The sequence below is a fragment of the Zalophus californianus genome, chromosome 1, assembly GCF_009762305.2.
Source record: "Zalophus californianus isolate mZalCal1 chromosome 1, mZalCal1.pri.v2, whole genome shotgun sequence".
Lineage (NCBI taxonomy): Eukaryota > Metazoa > Chordata > Mammalia > Carnivora > Otariidae > Zalophus > Zalophus californianus.
In genome coordinates, this window is record NC_045595.1 from 190200103 (window position 1) to 190220789 (window position 20687).

At 35.4% G+C, this 20687-nt stretch overlaps 1 protein-coding gene across 4 annotated transcripts in view; it reads right to left on the reverse strand.

Annotated features, from left to right (window-relative positions):
* Positions 1-282: 282 nt before the first annotated feature.
* C1H21orf91 (chromosome 1 C21orf91 homolog) overlaps positions 283-20687 on the reverse strand; it is a 32146-nt gene continuing 11741 nt past the window's right edge. For all 4 annotated transcript variants that reach the window (XM_027582952.2, XM_027582956.2, XM_027582954.2 and 1 more), the window contains exons 3-5: positions 7918-8454; positions 6212-6274; positions 283-5055 (exon numbers count right to left, since the gene is read on the reverse strand). In XM_027582952.2, the coding sequence (XP_027438753.1) occupies positions 4889-5055; positions 6212-6274; positions 7918-8454 (767 nt within the window). In that variant the 3' untranslated portion in view covers positions 283-4888. The remainder of the gene's footprint in view (positions 5056-6211; positions 6275-7917; positions 8455-20687) is intronic.

Genomic DNA, 20687 nt, shown 5'->3' on the forward strand with positions numbered 1-20687 from the left:
GTACGTTTGTTAAAACTCACAATCTGTGTATTTGCTGTATGGAAAGTACACTCCAATTTAAAAAGTTGCATAGTTATCTGGTAAGCCACAGGAATCTTATTTCCTGTTTCTGAGCTCTTGGGACACAGGCAGTAATAACTATCAAAGACAGACTTTCACAAAACATTAAGATAAACTGTTAGATAACGATGGTTAAGTATAGATTCCCTAAGCCTGCAGAACCAGACCCTTCTTATAGGTCAAAAAAAAAAAAAAAGTACACTGAAAAATATACACTGAAGCTAACAGATAACAAAATATTTATTTTATTGTTGTAAAATTAAAAATAGTAGACAAGCATATGTAGTTACAGTTCCAAGGCAGAATACAAATATATAAATTATTGCAGTTTTAAAAGAAAAAATTGCCAAGTAATGTCTAAAACTCTTTTAAAACCAACTTGTTTTTCACCACTGCAGTTTCATTTTCTTTTTCCAAAGACTCTAGCTCAATTCTGTAAAGTAAATTTCTAACAACAAAAAGAGATCAAGTTCAATGATCACAGTATATGCTACTCAGATTTAAAACAAGGTTAACACACACATACGAACCATAAAAGTAGAGATGATGGCATTTAACAGAAATCACAATGGAACACTTTCTAAACTCTTTTGGAGACAGCAGAATGAAAATAAATATTCTACATGTTTCAAGAAAAACACATTTACTAAAATTCCTTTTGAGGGGTGTGCAGTTGAGGGAAGTTCACCGAACACTTTTTTGGGGGGGCGAGGGCTCAATATTCATCTTCATGATTTTTTGGTTTTACTTTGGTAAGCTTAAAATTGTGTACTAATTCAGTTTTACTAAAATGCATTAGTAATTTGGACTCTTTTTAAACTAAAAAGAATAGGGAATGTATATGTTACAAACTAGGTGCTAAAAAAATCTTAGTGCTATAGACTTGTTATGATTGGTTCATAGCAAGGTGACCAAATTGCTAAAGGAGTTAGATTAAATTATAACAAGAGCAATTAGGAAGGGATGATGTGAATGCAGACACTGATGTATAGGACAAAACCTCGTTATTCCACAGTATGAGAACCCTCCTCCAAGATCCCTTTGCTTGTGCCAGAGCCCTAGTACCTTATTATTCTGCTAAATAAACTCTTTCCCACCCCACCACCACAAAACTTAATGTGGCAAGAATAACCTGTTGAAGGTTTTATCTCTTACTGATTCTCACCACAAATTTCCTCAAATAATTATTTCCACCGACCCAAATTTAAAAATGCAATTAAACACTGAAACGAAAATCAATTGCCCTTGCTTTACAGCTGCATCTGAACAAAAGATCTTTAAAAAGTTCGTAGGGTACTAAACTTTTTATTAAGTACTTAAAAATACTCAAGATATCTTACTTTAACATAAGCAATATCTCAGTAAATCAGAAAAAAAACACTATAAGAACTTTACATTGTACCATTTGAAAATTTTCATGTCACAACCTAATTTTAAGGTCACCAACTGAACCTCCTTCTAAGCTACACAAATAATTTATTCTTTAAAAGTTCTTAAGTTTAGAGCATATACATTTTGAATTGCATTTTACAATATTTAATAACACAAGCAGACTTCTTCTAAAACAAACCAAAATAAAACCAAAACTGGTAAACATCAACACACACAAATAGATCTTCAAAAATTAATTTAAAAAAACCTAGCAAAAACTGACAAGCTTCAACAGTGTAAACACCAAGGTAAAAATATGTATCAACAAAAAAAGTACTTTAAACCATTTTCAGTGGTAAAGAATGTGATCAGATGAAAAACCCAAGAAATTTCAAGATGCCTGTCGAGATCCCAACAAAATAGAATATAATTTTGGCTATATTTTTGAAATCACTTTCCAACATGGACTTATTTTAAAAATAATTCTCAAGTGTTACAAAAATGGGCACTTTGTGGTGAAATGAGCATAAAATTTGAAGAACTAAGAACATTTCTTTGCTCCAATATCTCAGGAACTACATGATGGAACAAAACGCCACTATTCTGCTCTCTGCATCACCTGTTACCGGGTCCTAAGTGCATGCCTTCTTTTTTTCCTTAAAGAAAAAAAAAAAAAGACTAATTTGGGTATTAAATGCTACGATCAAATGAGGATATTCTCAAATTAGAATAGATTTTTAGCTTAATTAAAAGTCTGAACAAATTTGAAAACTTTAATCTTGAAAGTGAATAGTCTTGTGTTCTCAAAATTGCCTTTGACTTCAGATTGATTTTTTTTAAACTCAATTCGTCTAATTATGAAATCTAACATGAAAAAACATTAGTCTTATTTCATTCTCCCTAATCATATAAGCTCTGAAAATGTTAGTAACAGCTGATTGGCAGTCTTCTCCCTTTTGCTGTTTTTGAGACTGATGGCATGTATGAGATTTTCTTCTAAACTTCCTCAAAAAGTACTAACAACTATACAGAATAGCCAAGTACGGTAACCAATATTTGTAGTATTTCATCTTCTCTCAAGATGGAACTTAATTCTTTCTCTTATTCTTATTTTAGCATATATAATTGCATATTCAATCAAGAAAACTAACATAGAAATCAGTTTACCAAATAGTTGGATAAACTGCTGTACAAAATCCTTCAAGAAAAAATTCTTTTACTACAATATTCATCCAAATAAAGTACTAATGTGAGTACCAGCACCACAGATATTTTTTTTTACAGCACCTTTCCTTTAAAAAGCTTAGGCAGAAATATCTAAATGGAATAAATCAGAATTCCGAATTAAGACCTTAGTACACCGCACCATCCCACCCAATTGTTCCAAACTCAATTAGTAAAGCTACATATTTGTCAGAAACAAAGCAAACACTTTTCTTTGGATTAACACTGTTGCATTTAGGACTGCACCATATGGCTCATACTCTGGAAATATGCTACTACTGATATCAAATGCAACACATCCCAAACTTTTATGACTATCCCTAAGTGATCTATATAGAAGCACAAACATGTGCGAACACACTGGCTAGTAACATTCTTGATGAATTATGCCAAAAAAGAGCAAAGTCAAATTAAAAAATGTGACCTAACAACTAAGCACTAAGATATTTACTGGCATCATCAGGAAATGTCTTTATTCAACTTGTAAAGTAAATTTATAAAGATTTTGATATTGCACACATTCAGTTTAAAGCTTATCAAAACTAAGGCAATGTATCTCCACTCCCTGGATTTTAAATTCATTTTGGATGACTCAAAAAATTGACAGAAATTGAAAACTTTTTTCAGAAGCTCCAAAACCAGTTATGTCATACTTAAAAGAAAACAAATCAATTGTGATATCAATTAATACTCTCAGGCAAATTTAACACATCTTAGCATTACAAAAAGTTGTTTTCTAGTAGATAGAGGCATTTCTTTGCTTAGTCAAATACTGTTTGTGTTCAAGACTCAAATCTGACCCACGCAGGGGCAGGCTGCCAGATATAAGATAGAAATCATTCATATCTTTATGCACGAAGCTGCCAAGCTAATGGGCTTTTCTGCAGATTCTTTCAAGCAAAGAATCTTACCTCATAAATATATTCTAAGTACCAACTAAAAACAGAATTTAGAGCCCATTTTAATTCTGCACATATTATAGATTTTACTACATAATACACTGTTAAAAAAAACGTATCTAGCTGTTTGAGATGACCTACTAGTTCAGAATTCCTTGGAAACATCACAGGCAACTTCCAAGAATATCCTTTCGAAGTGGGCTTATTTTTTTGAACTAGAGTCTTATTTTTCTGTGTCAAGCAGTCTTCTCTTTCCTCCTTTAAATTCTAAAGTTTAGAAAAATACCTCCCAATGCCTTCTTCAGGTATGAATTTCAGTGATGCTGCTAAGAGAATCTGGACAGTTTAAGGATTCTTGAACCTGTATCTGAAGCGGCAAACAGAAGACTTTGAAGCTTTTTTCAAAGATAGGACAACAATTCTGCAGCACATTCAATTTGACAGATATTACATTTGACTTGGAAGTGAGGCTTGACTTACTCTGTCCAAATTCTAACACATCAAAGTCATTAGAATGAAAATAATAATGAAGTAGAAGGGGCTTTTACTTCTATGGAGACAAGGTGACATATGAAAACTAAATCAGCATTTTCTTTCTGAACTCAGAACTGCTTTTGTTAGAAAAAAATAATGTACTTTTTTTTTCTTGGATACTTGCTTTAAAAAGTTATTAATTCCTCTTTCATAAGAGTTATTAGAAGTCAAAACAATTCAACTAGAGTTCTACTCCAAAATACATTTATCTTTGGAAAACAAGGTAATAGTAAAAAGAGCATATTAAGAGAATAAAATGCAGTGATCTGAAAGATGGATGAACATATTCACACAGGAAAGTGTAAATATACAGAGGCATTCAAATACACATTTATAAAGAGAATGGAAAGGTACCTAAAATAGCATTTTTATATATAAAATTTTCATATTAAAATATTGCTCATAATAAATAAGAGGTGTATTATGAATTCCATTTCCCTCTTAAAATTATCTTTAGTAGTTCAGACTAATCTAAGGAGTTTTTTTAAATTTTGACAGGTGAATTACATTAAAATATGTTTAATAAAATCACACTGTAACAGTAGTCACATGTGGTAAGTCAGGGAGGGCCATTTAGTAATTATGGGAAGAAAGATTCCCAAGATGATTAATCCTAGAAGACTAGAGTGTAACGATCTGCTTTATTTGATGAAGATGTTAAATACTGCCTTCAGCTTTGTAAATTTAATGACCATAAAAAAATGGACCATAACTTTCTTCAACTTCTTCAAAGTTGGCATGTCTGGCAGACCAATAAATGGTAGGGGCATGAGGGCAAAGGACGTAAGTGTAAGTTTAGTTTAATTGTTTATGGGTAGGTGTGACTTCGTTCCTGTTCGCCCCACTTGCAGACATGGTAACTTGGAATAGTTCTTGAGAAGCTGTTCGATGGCGACATGGCGGACGTGGAGCTCTGAGGCCAAAGAATCTTTTTCTTGCACTTGGTGTGTTAACTCTTCAAAAACTTCTGTAAAGATTTAAAAGGTAGTTGAATACATAAATGGGTTCAATCAGTATCTACAATGGTTTATGGACAGGAAGTGCCCATTAATATCTCGGTTTGGAAACCCCTCTAAGAGGCTTTGGAATCAGACTACCTTCATTTCTGAATTCTTGTTCCTATGCTTTTATGAGTCTCAGGTAAGTAACTTAAACTATATTTTAATTTCCTCTTATGTATAACCTCGATATTGACAGTAAGCACATCACAGGCCTACTGTGAGGAGTAAATGAGATTGTACCGGTAAAGTACTTTCCAGAGAATAAGCACTTGATAAATAGAAGTTGCTAGTACTATTATTACTGTTACACTGGCTGTGGAGTTAAGGAAGGGGTAATCCCTAATCTGTTATTAACCGAATGCATGATCTCTGAAAGCACCTTAATGCTCTGAAGTGTTTCCTCACCTAAATGGGAATCAAGTACTTAAAAAAAAAAAAAAAAAGAAACAATTGGGGAATTTGCACATTAACTGTTGTGTTAGCATACTATTTGACGATGTTAAAAGAATTACTAGCTGTTTTTCTTTTTTTTTTTTTTAAGGTGTGATAATGAAGTTGTCATTACCTTAAAAAAAAGTTATGTTTTAGAGAGAAGCTGAAGTATTTGTGCACAAACAATATGTTGTCTGGAATCTGTTTCAGAATAATCCATGCTGGGGGTGGGGGTGAGGTGAAAGGAATGGGTGCAAGTAGAGATGAGAGAAAATTAGCTATGCTTTTGATAAGTTGAAGCTGGTTAAGATGGGTCAAGGGGTTCACTATACTCACTACTTTTGTGTTTGAAATTGTTTATAATTTAAAAAACTCCACAAAACAGGGCTAATACAACCTTGTGGAACTGTTAGGGAGTGCATGCATAGGTGTCTGGCATAATAAACTGTTAGGATGGGGTAGAGGTTCAGCTCAGAGGTAGAGGTCTCCATTTTTACTGAAACAAGAAAAACTTATTTCCTCTTGATTTCATAAAGAAGTTGTTTTCTTATTCTTTTTGCACTGGAAACTCCAAAAAGTTCTAATCCCATTTCCAAATTTAAATGCAGATAAAGCTAATAGTGTCCTATCACAGGGGATTTTCTATATCAACATTTTCACATGCATAAAACATTGACACTGATTCTTTACCCTGTATTTCCTGTCGGAGCTTTGCTTTCAGTTGCTTTACTTCACCAAGAGTCATCGAATTCACTGAAACATGAAAATATGTTAATTATTACCACAGTAGGAAAATAAACTATCTACAACACTAAAATATCCTATTTTTATTTTATTTTATTTTAATATTTTATTTATTTATTTGAGACACAGCGAGAGAGGGAACACAAGCAGGATTCCTACTGAGCAGGGAGCCCGATAAGGGCTCGATCCCACATGACCTGAGCTGAAGGCAGATGCTTAACGACTGAGCCACGCAGGCACCCCAACAATATCCTATTTTTAAAAAAACACTGTCACTTATCTGCCAATATAGTATTCACTAGTATTCTAGGACTCATTCATTAACTCCTGCAGGGTGGAGGACATTTTCAAATCTTGACCGTAACCCACAGTAAGAAACATTTTACACCAGTACACCTCCACCTGAATCAAAAGTTTTGCCAGAGAATACTTAGTATTACATTCATTGGATTCTGTTATTTCCCTTTGTTTCAGTTTTTCAAAAGTGCTAGAAGTCACTGCTCATTAAGTTGATTATACTTAAGCACCACATAGTTCATGATGCACAGTTGGAAAGACACAAAAGTACTGTGGAAATAATGTGAAAAACTGATTTGTCTACCTTGTTATGTAACCTTAGATAATTCATATGTAGAATCAAGAAGTTGTATAAAAATACACCCATAGTCCCTTCGAGCTCTAAAATCACTTGACTTAGGAGTCAATTAAAATTATCTCAGCTTCTGTGAGTTTCTGGAGAAATAAATGCAAACTGAAAGGCTCACTTGGTTTCCAACTTTAAAATAAGTGCACACATTACCTTTGTCCTTTAGTGAAATGTCAGATTTTGGCTTTTGAAATGCCACCCCAGTCAGTCTTGTAGGGATGAGCAATGGGCTCCACCCAGGAGCCCCTCTATCTCCCAAGTTTTAAGCAGAGCTCAAGTATGTCATTTCAATTGTTTTTTAAAATGCAGATTATAGAATACATTTTCAAAAACACAATATATTTCTTAATACAGAATACATTCATACATTTTCATAAATTCAAGCTATATTATTAAAGTCAAACAGCACTGCTTTTATACTGAAGGTGAATAAGGGATGGGGAGCTGAAAATTAATGCCCGCCAGAATTAACCAGTGTAAATACACTTCAAGCCAGTGCTTGAAGACGTACTTCTAAACTATATGAACTCTGAACTTCCTTCTGTTTGTCAATTCCATTAGTTCAATAAATTTAAAATGGCAAAAGATATGATGGACTGTAAAATTTGAATGCTTTACGACATAATAAGGAGTATTTCAGAGAACTGATGGAGAATTTTTTTGGGGGGAGGAGGGGAAAGGGCAGAGGGAGAGAATCTTTTTGGGGGAGGGACGGGGTGGAGAGACAGACTCTTAAGCAGGCTCCATGCCCAGCATGGGCCTGACACAGGGTTCCATCTCACAAACTGAGATTATGACCTGAGCTGAAATCAAGAGTCAGATGCTTAACCAACTGAGCCACCCAGGCGCCCCAAGACACCTCATTTTTGCTAGGGTGATCCGGTCATTTAAATATTAAAAATCTATAATTCTACAGCCAAATTCTTGACATATCACATATATAAAAATGTGAAAAAACCAAAGCCAACAAAACTGCAATCTTTACCTTTCTCCCCATTTTACTTACATTCCTCTCTGCTGTAACGTGGATGCTGGACCCGGACATTAGCCTCTGGATTAGAGATTATCTCTTCTTTTTTCTGTGGCTGGTTGTGACTATGAGGCCACAAAACACTATTGTGGCATAAAGTGGCACCTGAATCTTGCAACATAGCAAGCCCAAAGTCTGTATTTCCCCTCTGCTCCAATATTCTTTGTGAACAGTTTGAGAGGCCGCCTGTACTTCCATCTATCCACTTTGCAGAATACTTTGGTACTTGGGAGTCAAACTGTGGGAGTAACTTTTTATCTGGCTTATGCCTGAAATTTAACAAGTGATGCTGGGGATTTTTAGAACATTCGGAATCAGAATCTAGATCCTTATTTTGTGCATACTGTACAATCCAGTTTATCTTCTTACTCAAAATGGTTTTAACTTCTTCATAAGTACTTTTTGAAAGTTTAGATCGAGGACAATCCTGGTTCGCGATCAAATGGTATTTTTCAAAGCAGTCTTTATGGCCCCTTAATGATTTGGTGTGCAAGAGATTTGATTTTGGTACTCCTATAGGAAAAAAAAGAAATAGAAGACTTAAAACAGTTTGTTTTTTTTAAAAGTTGCAGTAAGAGTATACAAAAATCTTAGTAAAATGTGGATGTCAGTCTGTGGTGGTTTGTAAATTAGAGGAAAAATGCTAAAGAAGATTGGTGTTAATAATATAAAATATAGTCTAATAATTTCTGCTTCAATTGAACTATATATTCAGTAAAACTAAGTTCTTATAAATAATAAAGGCCTTTCCAAGGACGTTGGTTCAGAGGCATGTTATTGCATACAATTTTAAAAAAGTACTACCAAACCAGCAATTTACATTTACAAAATGTTGGCCTTTACAGTATAGTGCTTTCTTCACTAATCCTCCTGAAGTACACACTTGCATAAATTTCTGTTATTAAGACTCAACAAGAGAAATGCTTGACAATTTTTTTTCCAATAAATACACAGTCAATCCTGTTCTTAAATTATTATGTTTCACCGGGGAAAGATACACCAGAACCAGAAATATACACATTAATAAAAGCCTCAAAATTCAATGAACTGGTTAGATTTATTTTGTTAAGAAAATGAAAGCATCTAACATGTTTTCACATTTGTTTTAGCTTACTAAAACGTTATCAAGATAATTTTATCTTCTAGAAGAAACACATTACAATTATTTTTCATACAGCAGTAAATTCAATCTGCTAAGATACAATAACCAGTATAATTCTTTAACTCACAAATGTTTATTATATACCATAAGTAGCAGAAATATTCTTATTACATTTTTCTATCTCCCAACTTTTTTTTTTTAAAGATTTATTTTACTTATTTTAGAGAGTATGTGAGCATGGAGAGGGGCAGTGGGAGAGGGACAGGCAGACTCTACGCTGTGTGCAGAGCCCAACACAGGGCTCAATCTCATGACCCTGAGATCAAGACCTGAGCCAAAATCAAAAGTCGGATGCCCAAATGACTGAGCCACCCAGGAGCCCCTCTATCTCCCAAGTTTTAAGCAGAGCTCAAGTATGTCATTTCAATTGTTTTTTAAAATGCAGATTATAGAATACATTTTCAAAAACACAATAATTTCTTAATACAGAATACATTCATACATTTTCATAAATTCAAGCTATATTATTAAAGTCAAACAGCACTGCTTTTATACTGAAGGTGAATAAGGGATGGGGAGCTGAAAATTAATGCCCGCCAGAATTAACCAGTGTAAATCTGCTTAGCTTTGAAAACAGGGTAAGTGGAGAGCCACTCAGGTGCTAGGTTTAAAAAAAAGTTAGCTGACTCCTCAGAAAAAATTACATTCTGCATTCATCCTTTGTTTTAAAAATTGAAGCTGTAACAATTTTATTAACCAAATTTCAAACTCTGGGCTAATAGTAAGATAATGAAGTATTTGCACTTTGATGGTATTAAATCAGGTATAAACATGCTTGTATTAATTTGTTCTAAAACGATGTAACATCAGCCAACGGTGGGACCTGCTGAGTTTGCCAAAACCAGTGTTAAATGGGCTATCGGTTCCTTCATAAGTAAGCTATGTGAGTAGACCTCCTGAGCAGTGATAATGTAATAAGCATATGGGAACAGCTGCTCTCCTGAGGTAAACTCAAAATATCTCAGCCTTATGTCTTCCACTGAGCACTAAAACTGAACTTAAACTGACTTTCATACACATTCTATTTATGCCTTTGCTACTTGTACTGCAGTTGTGTGTGTGTGTATGTTTTTTACCAGTTATTGTCTGATTAGGTCAAATTTTCAGCAAAATTAAGGTACCTGAAGTGCAAACTCTCAAAGCTCTACTTGATGACATAGTGTGCGTAAATTAACACAAAAGGAAGTTTACAAATCTTGCTTATTAGAATAAAATAAATTAAAGTTTTATTATATATGTTTTAGACCAGAGGTAAGATAAAAAGTAGCTAGTACAAATTACAGACCAAATAAATAGCTCCAATCTGCTGTTTGATTCTAATACTACTGCCCTGGATAAACAGGCAGAGAGAACTTGAATTTGCTTATTTTACTAATTGGAAGATCTGTTAAAGAGCTGCCTTACTCTGCAGCCTCCCTTCAGTCTCACTGCCAACATATGGCCACAGTCAACACCTGAAACAGTCAACGGTCTCGTTAGCCCACTGCCACAGCTCTAAACCATGGAGCAATGATTTAGTTGAATCTAATAGACATAGTAAATTTTAAGTTTCTCCTTCTGTCTATATGAAAGGAAGTTCTTTGGCATGTAAAAAAGGGTTCTAAATTATGCTACAGAAATTACTTTTTTGCTGTTAATTTTGTGGGCTTTTGGTATTTATTTAGAAACTTCAAAAACTGTATTGATAAAAAATAAAAAATTATATAAAAGGATGAATTTTGTGATATACCCAGAGTTTCAAAAGCAGGTCAACAGATGTCTATTTGAAGAATAACATGGGCTTTTTGAAGTTAAAAATTTTTCTTATCCAATGTTCCTTCATAGTAATTTGTGAAATATAACTTTTCTTTCTTCAAAAATAATTTTTCTTTTAATTTTTACTTAAATCCCCCAATGAATGCTAGGAACCCAGATAACATGATTATATGCATATAGATAATCTTTTGAGATAAATAGCACATCAGAGAACTACAACATTCAATTTGCTGTGCAAATACATAAATGTAACATAAATGTCCAATTCTTTGAGATACTCAGGAGAAAAAGTCACCTATAAAGGACATGAAATAAAGTGGCTCTTCAAACAAACCCTGCCTCAGCGAAATGCCTTTTCCTCCACTCTCAGTACCCCCAAACCCGCTTCTCCTCCTGAGTCTGGCACCACCTGCTCAAGGAAGAAACCTAGGGGTCCTCCTTGACAGCTCCTCACCTTACCCACCCCAAATGTTTTGCTGTCCATTTTAATAGATTTTTTTCTGCCATAAAATCTACAGTACAGTATCACAAATCCTGCTTCACCCTTGGATCACCCCCCCCACACACACACACAACACTGTCGGGTCACCCCCATCTCCTATCCAGTTCTTACTCTAAGAAGCTTCTTTTAACCAATATACCCGGGTTAGTTGATCAGACCAGACTTCACAAGTGCCTCTTCACTGGTCTTTTTCTCCGACTGTAAGTTCTGTGAGAAAGGGGACCGTATCTGTTTTACATGCATCCTCGGCATCATGCCTGGCACATGGCGAGTACTCAAGAAAAAGTTGTTAAAACGAATAAAGGAAAAACTTAAATTATATTAAAAAAAAAACCCTAACAAAACTTATTACCAATTATCATTCAAGGTCTACTACAATGAACTTCTGCCCATCCTAGGCAAGGGAACCAGGCTGTGCAGTTTTGCCAGGGTACTCAGAGGTTAATGAAAGAAAGCCATCTTCCAGTGAAGTTACTCCTGCATTTAGTTCAATGGGCCATTATTCTGAAGAACTCCATAGTGGCACGGATATAGACATGGCAATCTTGTGGCATCGTTCAATCTGCCAGGCAAAATCATGAACTTCTCCTCAGTTGTATAATTTTAATAGAATTTACATGCAGTGAATATGTAAGAAGGCTGTTTTACACAAACTGTAGCTCATTAATACCTTTAATTTCTTTAAGCTCTCTTAACAATTTGAAACTTGACTGAGTTTTAAGGTTCAATTTGAAAATGTTTTATAAACGTGGTTTAAAACATCCCACGCAGTAGCAGAGGAAACAAAAAATTCAAAAAGGATAATACACTGACTAGTTCACATATCTGAACAAATTACTTTTTAGTCTGGCAAAGAATGTTGAGTAGCCCACTTAATTTGTATCCGCGATATATGTACCATTTTATAAACTCTTGAAGTGATTGTTTTTTTCCACTTCATCAGTTCGCATTATTATAAGAGAAACAACCATTGCTATTATCAGAGGTCCCAGTGAGTCTCCCTACTGACTTTTCAATTTTAATTGCATTTACAAGTGTAAACAGCTCTGAGCACTAATTTGTTTCCTCAGCAGCTTTGGAAAGGGAATGAATCTAAATGCAGTTAAATGAGTTGATATTTTTGAGGAGCTGAGTTATAAGGAGTTTCCAAACCAGGTCAACAAAAATTGCATTACAACTTCCTTACTAATAAAGAAGGTGAAGGCCAATGTAACTGACACCCTATTACGAAAACTTCTTTAAAACATACTTCAAAAATGTCCTTGTAAATTTTTTTGTGATGACATCATTATTTGATGATGTCTTTAGACATTTTAATTAAATTATGGTTGCCAATTAAAAGACTTTAATTGGCAACCATAATTGCTTATATTAAAGTACTAGTTTCTTTAAAAAAAAAAAAAAGGGCGCCTGGGTGGCTCAGTTGGTTATGGGTGGCTCAGTTGATTAAAGTACTAGTTTCTTCTGGACAGAGGCCATTTAGAAATTTATATAGGCAATATATTTCTATATGAACAGTGGTATTTTAAAAAGTTCTGTTCCTATTCAATAGTTTTCTTTCTTTATCTTTTCCCACTTTCATCTCTGATTCTACCATTCTCACATACTTTGAAAACCCTCCCACTAACCCATCTGGCATGCTATCCCCATTTCTATTCTTTAAGTCCCTCTTTAAGATCAATTTACTTTTAAGAAAACTTGGTTAAGCCCACGGAAGAGCAAAAAACACTCAAATATAGATTTTTTTTTTGTCTACCTACCACAGTGGCCCTTTTAAAGTAAGGATTACTTCCATGCTTATATTTAATCTGCCTTTCGTAGTACCGCATTTTTTCCCCCTAATAAGATGATACTCTAAATGGCACTACAAAATGGGCAGAAAACCCGAAGGCTTAACAACTCCTATTACATGTTCCATCATCCTTGGATTTTACCCCCAGCCTCTTGAAGACCTGATTTGTGATTTGGTGGTAATGAGGTAAGCTAAGCAATCTTTTCTTAATGGTCCACCAGCTGGTCCCGTCAAATAGCACGCTTCTCAGCTGACTACACTGATGCTACATGGCTTTATGCCTCACAAATTCTTGAAACCTATCATCTGGCTGCCTTATGCGTGCTTACTCTCTGTCAATTAGACTTCATTTTGAATTTGATTCTTTCATTTCCCAATCAAAGGAGTGGCTTCCCATAATTTGGTGCTCCCCAGGCAGGGCACGTCTAATACAACCAATAATGGTTGGATATAAAGCTGTAATACACAGCAGTAGCAGACTGGACAGCCCTAAGAGAGTGTCCATGAGTTACTTCAAACATAAAACAGAGAACTGGCAGTACTGGTTTTCCAAACTGTGGGTTTGTGTGTTCTTTCTTAATATTTAAATAAGGCAAGAAAATTTAGTATGAATTTAAGTTCCAGGCTGTTAACATGCTGTGAAGAAATTTTAAACATATTGCCTTCAAATATGACCAACATTTGTGCAACGATTCATGCAGTACCGCTTCAAAATCTTTTATATGGAGGCTCACATTGTACCCAGTTTAAAGAATTTTCTGAGTTCAGGTGTTTTTCTTTATTTGATGATCTTCTCTTGGTTGCTAAGAGAGGGAGGACAAATACCTGCACGTTTATGTGCTGTGCACCTGAAGAAGTAATCCTGAACTTATGTGTTCATGGTAAAAACGGGACGGGAGCTAAACTTTGTTGTCCTAAGAAAGACTAAAGGGATTAAGGGGTTACTTCTTTGTGAGGATCAGACTCCCATTTCTGACCAAAGGAAGAGAGGAAAAGCTCTAGAAGCAGAGGTAGCACACCCACAACCATACTGCAGACAAGTTTTGTTTAGCCTACAAGTGTTTGAAAAGAGAAAAACAAAAACAAAAAATATATATACATACTTATCATTTGTTTTCTCTTAAAAACCAAATCAGAAGAGCTGGCAGCAACTGGCTAGTCATGAGAAACAGCTACATCTGAAAAAAGGACAAGTGCTCTTTAATTTAAAACAGTTCTTATCATTTCCTTCATGAGTGTGTAGGGAACCTGTGACCTAGCAAGCTGTGCAGCCATGTTGGTTAGCGACACTTGTCACCCATCAAGACTATGCAGTGATACAAGGTCTGAACTGCTCTGGTGTAAAAACTGCTTGTTCCAATGACGCTTTTCCTTTTTTTCCCCAGGGATGCTTTGACACCAAGCTCGCCCAGGCTAGTCTCCATCTGATGAGCTAGCAGGAGCAGCCAAGCTAGGATTCAAGAAGAGTTATTACTACTGTATCTACTGCCCATCACAGCCACTCAACAGTGGAGGAAGCTCAGATCATCTATTGTGTCAAGGGACTAAAGGTAGGAAATTAGACCAAAGGCACGAAGGCAAGGATAGAAAGCTGGAGCACCTGCCTCCTTCCCCACCCACAACGAGCTAGCCTTCTGACTTTTCTCGGTTGTCCCAGGTGCCTCAGTGAGTCCTGTGGGTGTAACAGTGTCCTATCCCCTCCCAGCCTGTGCCTTTAGCTAACCGAGGAGTCACTTAAGAATGTGTCCTATTCAAGTACCAAACATACTGTTTAAGAGTAATAGGTAATTGCTTATCTCTGCATTTAGCAGATGGAATTGCCGGCAACCACAATAAGCCACTATACAGATGGGTTCAGCAACTTGCTTTTCTACATTTTGAGAATTATTGCCCTAAAGAAAGATATACCAACAGGTGGTCTTTAGACAGCAGACTGCAGCTTAGAGATGTTTATTCCATTCTAAAGTTTTTATGTGTGCTAAGAGAAGGATTAAGCAGTTAAACAGCTTAATCCAGTAAATGAATTATAAGGGAAAATTTTAGTGAGCAAGAGTTCAGAGAGATAATGTTAAAAGATAAACTGCAGTCTCCAATAACCAAGGAACTGAGGTCTGGTATTGAAAGGAGATATATAAACTGCAAGTGACTTGTTAAAAAGAGAACCGCTCAGTGAATTTTACTTTTTCATTTTAACAGTTGGAACACTGGGGAAACACACCTACATAACAACTGTTTATTACTAACCATACAAAAAATAACAATCCACACTCAATTCTATTCCCTAATTTAGCTACCTGTTTTTTAACTAGCAATGTCCAATAGAACTTTCTGTGATGACAGACAGGTTCTATATCTGTGCTATCCAATACGGTAGCCACCAGCCACCTGTAGCTATTAAGCATTTGAATGTAGCTGGTATGACCAAGGAACTAAAGTTTTAACCTTATCTAATTTTAATTAAGTTTAATAACCACATTGTGGTGAGGCTACCAAATTGGACAGGGGCAGTTTGTCCAGAGGTAATTAAACAAGAGTACTTGTATTGAGAACATGGATGGAAGCTACCCATGTTCTTACTGATAATTTCATATGGGATACTAAGCTCACAGCAGCATACAATACAAAAAGCTAAATTTGTTTTTCTAATACATTAAAATATGTCAAATTTAGACTATAATTTCTAAGTGGCACAAAGTTGCACTATAAAAAGTTTTAAGTCAATAATCCAGCTGACCCAAGTAAACCTCTACTTGTTCCATTTTCTCCAAAAGAGCTTTAACTGAGTGTACTGATGTTTATTCTAAAATTGTTTTTGTGCACGAAGCTGTCATAAAAGACTCCTAAAAAGCTACACAAATTTACTGTAGTATGATTGAGTTATCAGTTTTAAATATCTACTTTTATGTGACACAAAGAGACACTAATTTGCAGAAAAAAAAACAAAAACCCCCAACTTTCCTAAAAATAAAGTTAAAAAGATACATGTTACTTAAACAAAAGAAAGACTCAAAAAAACCACCTTTAGAGTAACACCAGATGAATGGGGGCAAATCATTATGACAAAGTAAAATTACAGGTTCAAAAGTCAGAAATGTGATAGGTGTATGAATTCTTTGCCCCTTATTTAACTCATGAAACCTTGTCTGCCTGGTTAAGGTTCTGAATGATTTATTTTCTTACAAATAAGAAAAACAAAATGAAAAGCTGTCCCACAGGTATTTTAAAACCTCAGTTTTGCATTTCAAACTTCTGCATACGTTTGAATCACAGTTCCTGAAATTCTAGTTGACTATTTCTTAAATAAATGCTAAATGGCAGCATCTAGTAGAGATATATTAGCTAGTGAATTTGAAAGCATGTATAATTCACTTACTGCTATAGGTAGTAAATGGTAAAAGTTCAGGCTGATGGTTAACAATCATTACAATTCACTAACCATTTGATAAGAAAAACTAAAGCTAAAAAAAGCAATAATTGATGAATCATACTGCAAAATGCTAAAATAAAAAAATATTGTGACTGTGTTATAATTGCATCATAGTAATTCTAGAGTAGAAAGAACTAAACAAAGGGGTTGGAGAACTGATGTACAATAAAATTTTCCCAACATGAAATAGTTTTTTTTTTTTTAATTGGAAGATTACATGGTATTAATTCAGCAGTAATGGAAGCCATTAAAACAAATGATAGGACTGCAAGTTGGGACATGCCTCTGATCTAAAAGTCTACCTCTGGGAATTTAAGCTACCATGGAATGGGGATTTAATCAGACATGCATAAAAGATGTACGTATAAAGATGTTTTAATACTGGTATATTGCAAGGAAGCTAAACATTCATCATCAGTGCGATAGTGGCTAAATAAATTAGGGTACAGTGGGACGCAGCCTTAAAGAAAAAGTGGTAGAATTTTACCTAACATGAAAAAGATGTTCCTAATATAGTAAATGAAAAGGCTGATTATTAATTGGTACATACAGTTTGATTTCATTTTTTAAACACAATTTACTATACATGTGTGCGTGCACATACACATACATAATCTACTGCAGAAAATAATTTAGAAGAACATACCAAAAGTATCAAGAAATTGATGGTAGATAGGTAGGTGGGACTATGAATCTTAATATACTTTTTTTTTTTTTAGGGTTTTATTCATTTATTTGACAGAGACACAGCGAGAGAGGGAACACAAGCAGGGGGAGTGGGAGAGGGAGAAGGCTTCCTGCAGAGCAGGGAGCTGGATGCCGGGCTCGATCCCAGCATTCTGGGACCATGACCAGAGCCAAAGGCAGACGCTTAACGACTGAGCCACCCAGGTGCCCCGAATCTTAATATTCTTATTACTTTCTGTATTTTGATTTTTCTGTAATAGGCATAATTTGCTTTTTCAATGAAAAACATTTAAAAAAATGCCCGTGAAGAAATACATTTTGGTTTGGGAAAGAACACAGCATTCCTTAGTCCAAGACAAATTATGCTTTAAGTATTGTACTGTATGTTCCAATGGACTAAGTGAAACAATAAAGACTGAGATACTGAAATGGTAAAAGACACATATGGCTAAAATTCTCAAGTTTTACCAAGACTGTGGGAATTTTCTTAGACTAACAATGTATGGAGCAAGGAAAAATATTTACCTTCAAATGAAAGCAGTTCTCCTGCCCCAAAGAAAATCATAACCACATTATAGTTTTATCTGGCAATCCTTGGTGAAGACCCAAAGACACAAAGGAAGTAAGGGAAAAAGACACAAGTGAACACAGTTTTATATTGTTGATAAAAAACAAACTGTGGTGAAAGGACTTTCTGAGCAGCTGCTACATGAGAGAACTGATGAAAGCTAGAGGAGAAAACCCTAGTGACATTAAATCACAGAAAGGTAAACTCAGGGGCGCCTGGGTGGCTCAGTAGGTTAAGCGTCTGACTCTTGATTTTGGCTCAGGTATCTCAGGGTCGTGAGATTGAGCCACACCAACGGGCTCCGTGCTGGGTGTGAAGCCTACTTAAGATTTTCTCTCTCCCTCTAGTTCCCTGAAGGTAAACTCAGAATAAATTCAAGCCTCCTCAATGTACATAAAAAACATTAAATGGAGAAGCTGTTCAATATACAAACCAATCACAGGAATCTTTTCAGTATTTCATCTTTTGAGATGAAATGCAAACAAAATCTTTCTATATTTGAATTTAAATACTAACATTCACATCACATACTATATTTACCACAGGGCTTCTATATTCATCATTTGTGTGATCCTGACAGCTGCCCCTTGAACACAGGCAACGATGTTACTTATCATCACCTCTATTTAATGCCATGTACTCCCAAAAGTTGAGACATCGCATACTAGGAGAACGGAGAAGTTAATGATGTTTAGAGCAGAGGAAACTTAGACAAACCAAGACATGGAAGTGAGAAAGGGAGGGAACTGGAGTGAGAAGGACAGAGATGGAGGGGGAACCCCTTTGGAGGAGTAATGGAAGATGAAAGTGGTAGCTGAACACATTTTAAATGTCATGCTAGGGAGCTAATAACTTAACCTGAAGACAATGGCAAGGAGTCAGTGGACAGTTAGTTCTATGACAATGAATGACAGGAAGAGATCTGTACTTTAAAGACCTTTCCTGATACTGAGGGAGAACTGGGGGTGTAGGGCAATGAGGGGGATAAAGGGATCGAATCTACGAAATGAATTAAGTGGTCTTGAGGAAATACTGGTAAGGAGGAAAAAGGGCCTGGACAGAAGTACAGCAGCGGGAATGAAAAGTAGCGAACGAGTGGGAGAGCATCAACAGGACTCGGGGACAGACTGCAAAGAGAGGGTGGGTAGGAGTCGGGTAGCAGACAGGACCAGCTGCTAACTCATTGGCCAATTCGCCTTTGTATATCCGAAAATTATCCCTGCCAGGGCACACAGCTTGAACAGCAGAGCCTAAGTAAGATTTCTGCTCTACACATCCCTGCACCTACACAACTCTACATGAAAGTCGTGAAGAACCTGGAACCCTTCATTCACTAATGGTGCTTTTTCAAAGTTTGCTCCTGAGAACCATCTGCCGAAGAATTAGCTGGGATTCTTGTTCACATGCAAATTTCTAGACTCAATTCTAGACCTACTGAACCAAAATCCCTGCATAAGAAACCCAGAGTTTCATGTGAACAAAGATGAATGAAATATAAATTGCATGTGTATATGGAAGTAGAGATACATTTAGTTCAAGAAACTTTAATTCAAGACGTACAGAACATCTAACGGAGGGGTCTAGCAAGCAGGTGAATATACAGGTCTGGCACTTAGAAGAAAGACTTGGTTTGGCCTGGCACTGTGTCTGTGGTAAAGTACAAAGGTATGGTTGAAGACACTGCAGTGAAAGAAATGCAGGCGTGCAATATGAGAAGGCGAGGACAGAATTCGATGAAAACACTAGTATTTCAGGGACCTGTAACAGGCAATGAACCTGGAAAGACAGAAAACTGGATAGAAATAAGAAGACATATATTTTATCATGGAACCCAGGGAGTCAAATATTTCAAGAAAGTGGGAAATGTTAAATGTCAGATTCTGAAAATGGTGACCAGTTATGGGGCGCTGAAGAGTAAGAGGAGAGGACAGACAGTGAATGAACACTACTGTTTCAAGAACTATGGTTTAAAGGAAAGAATGTTTTTGTTTGATTTTTCCTTTTAAATATGGGAGACAGGAGCATTTCTGCCATTCTGATCACCTTTTGGTCAACCTGGCAGGGTACGGAGATGGTAACTGTAGGCAGGTAAAATGATGATTAAGCCTCAGTTAAAACAGACGGAGGAGAGGGTAAATAAATGAATTAAGAAAGTGGGTGGTAGAAAAGACAGTCCGTAAAAAGCATGACATTTTTCTATATCCAGTCTTAACTGGATTAAGATCTTAATTTCTTTCTCAAGACACTTACGGCTGGTATTTATCAGACACAGTTAATAAATACACTGGTAACCTAAAACTGAGTTTTCTGGAGAACTTTCTGATACAGTAGGTAGGAATTATATTTTATCTATATTGTATTTATTCTACTTTGTAGTAGAAATATAGCCAAATGTTGCTTGACATTGAGTTGAAAATTGATGATGTCCTGAAAATAATCTGAGGAACCAAAGTAACAAAGTCAAGATTATAAAGGATACTTTAATAATAACAAACAGAAATGTTCTCAGGGCAAATATTAACAGTGTTAATGAGGAAGTAGAAAGAACACAAAAACTTTAAAATTTTTTACACTGTCCCCAAAACTTAAAAGATCATTACGTATTTTATGTTAATTTTGAAATACTCCCCAATGCCACTAAAATTTCTCAACATATGGGCTGTTTTCAAATCAGACTAGCAATTTTTTTTCCTTAAATTCATTGTAGATATTATTCTACGAGTTATCCTAAGTTTTAGATATTAAAAATGTCATTTAAGTATATTTGTAGAACACTTAGACATTGGAAGGTGCTTTTACTGTCTATTAAATTTAATCTCCATGTTATTACATAGGAAATGAATAAGTGTGAAT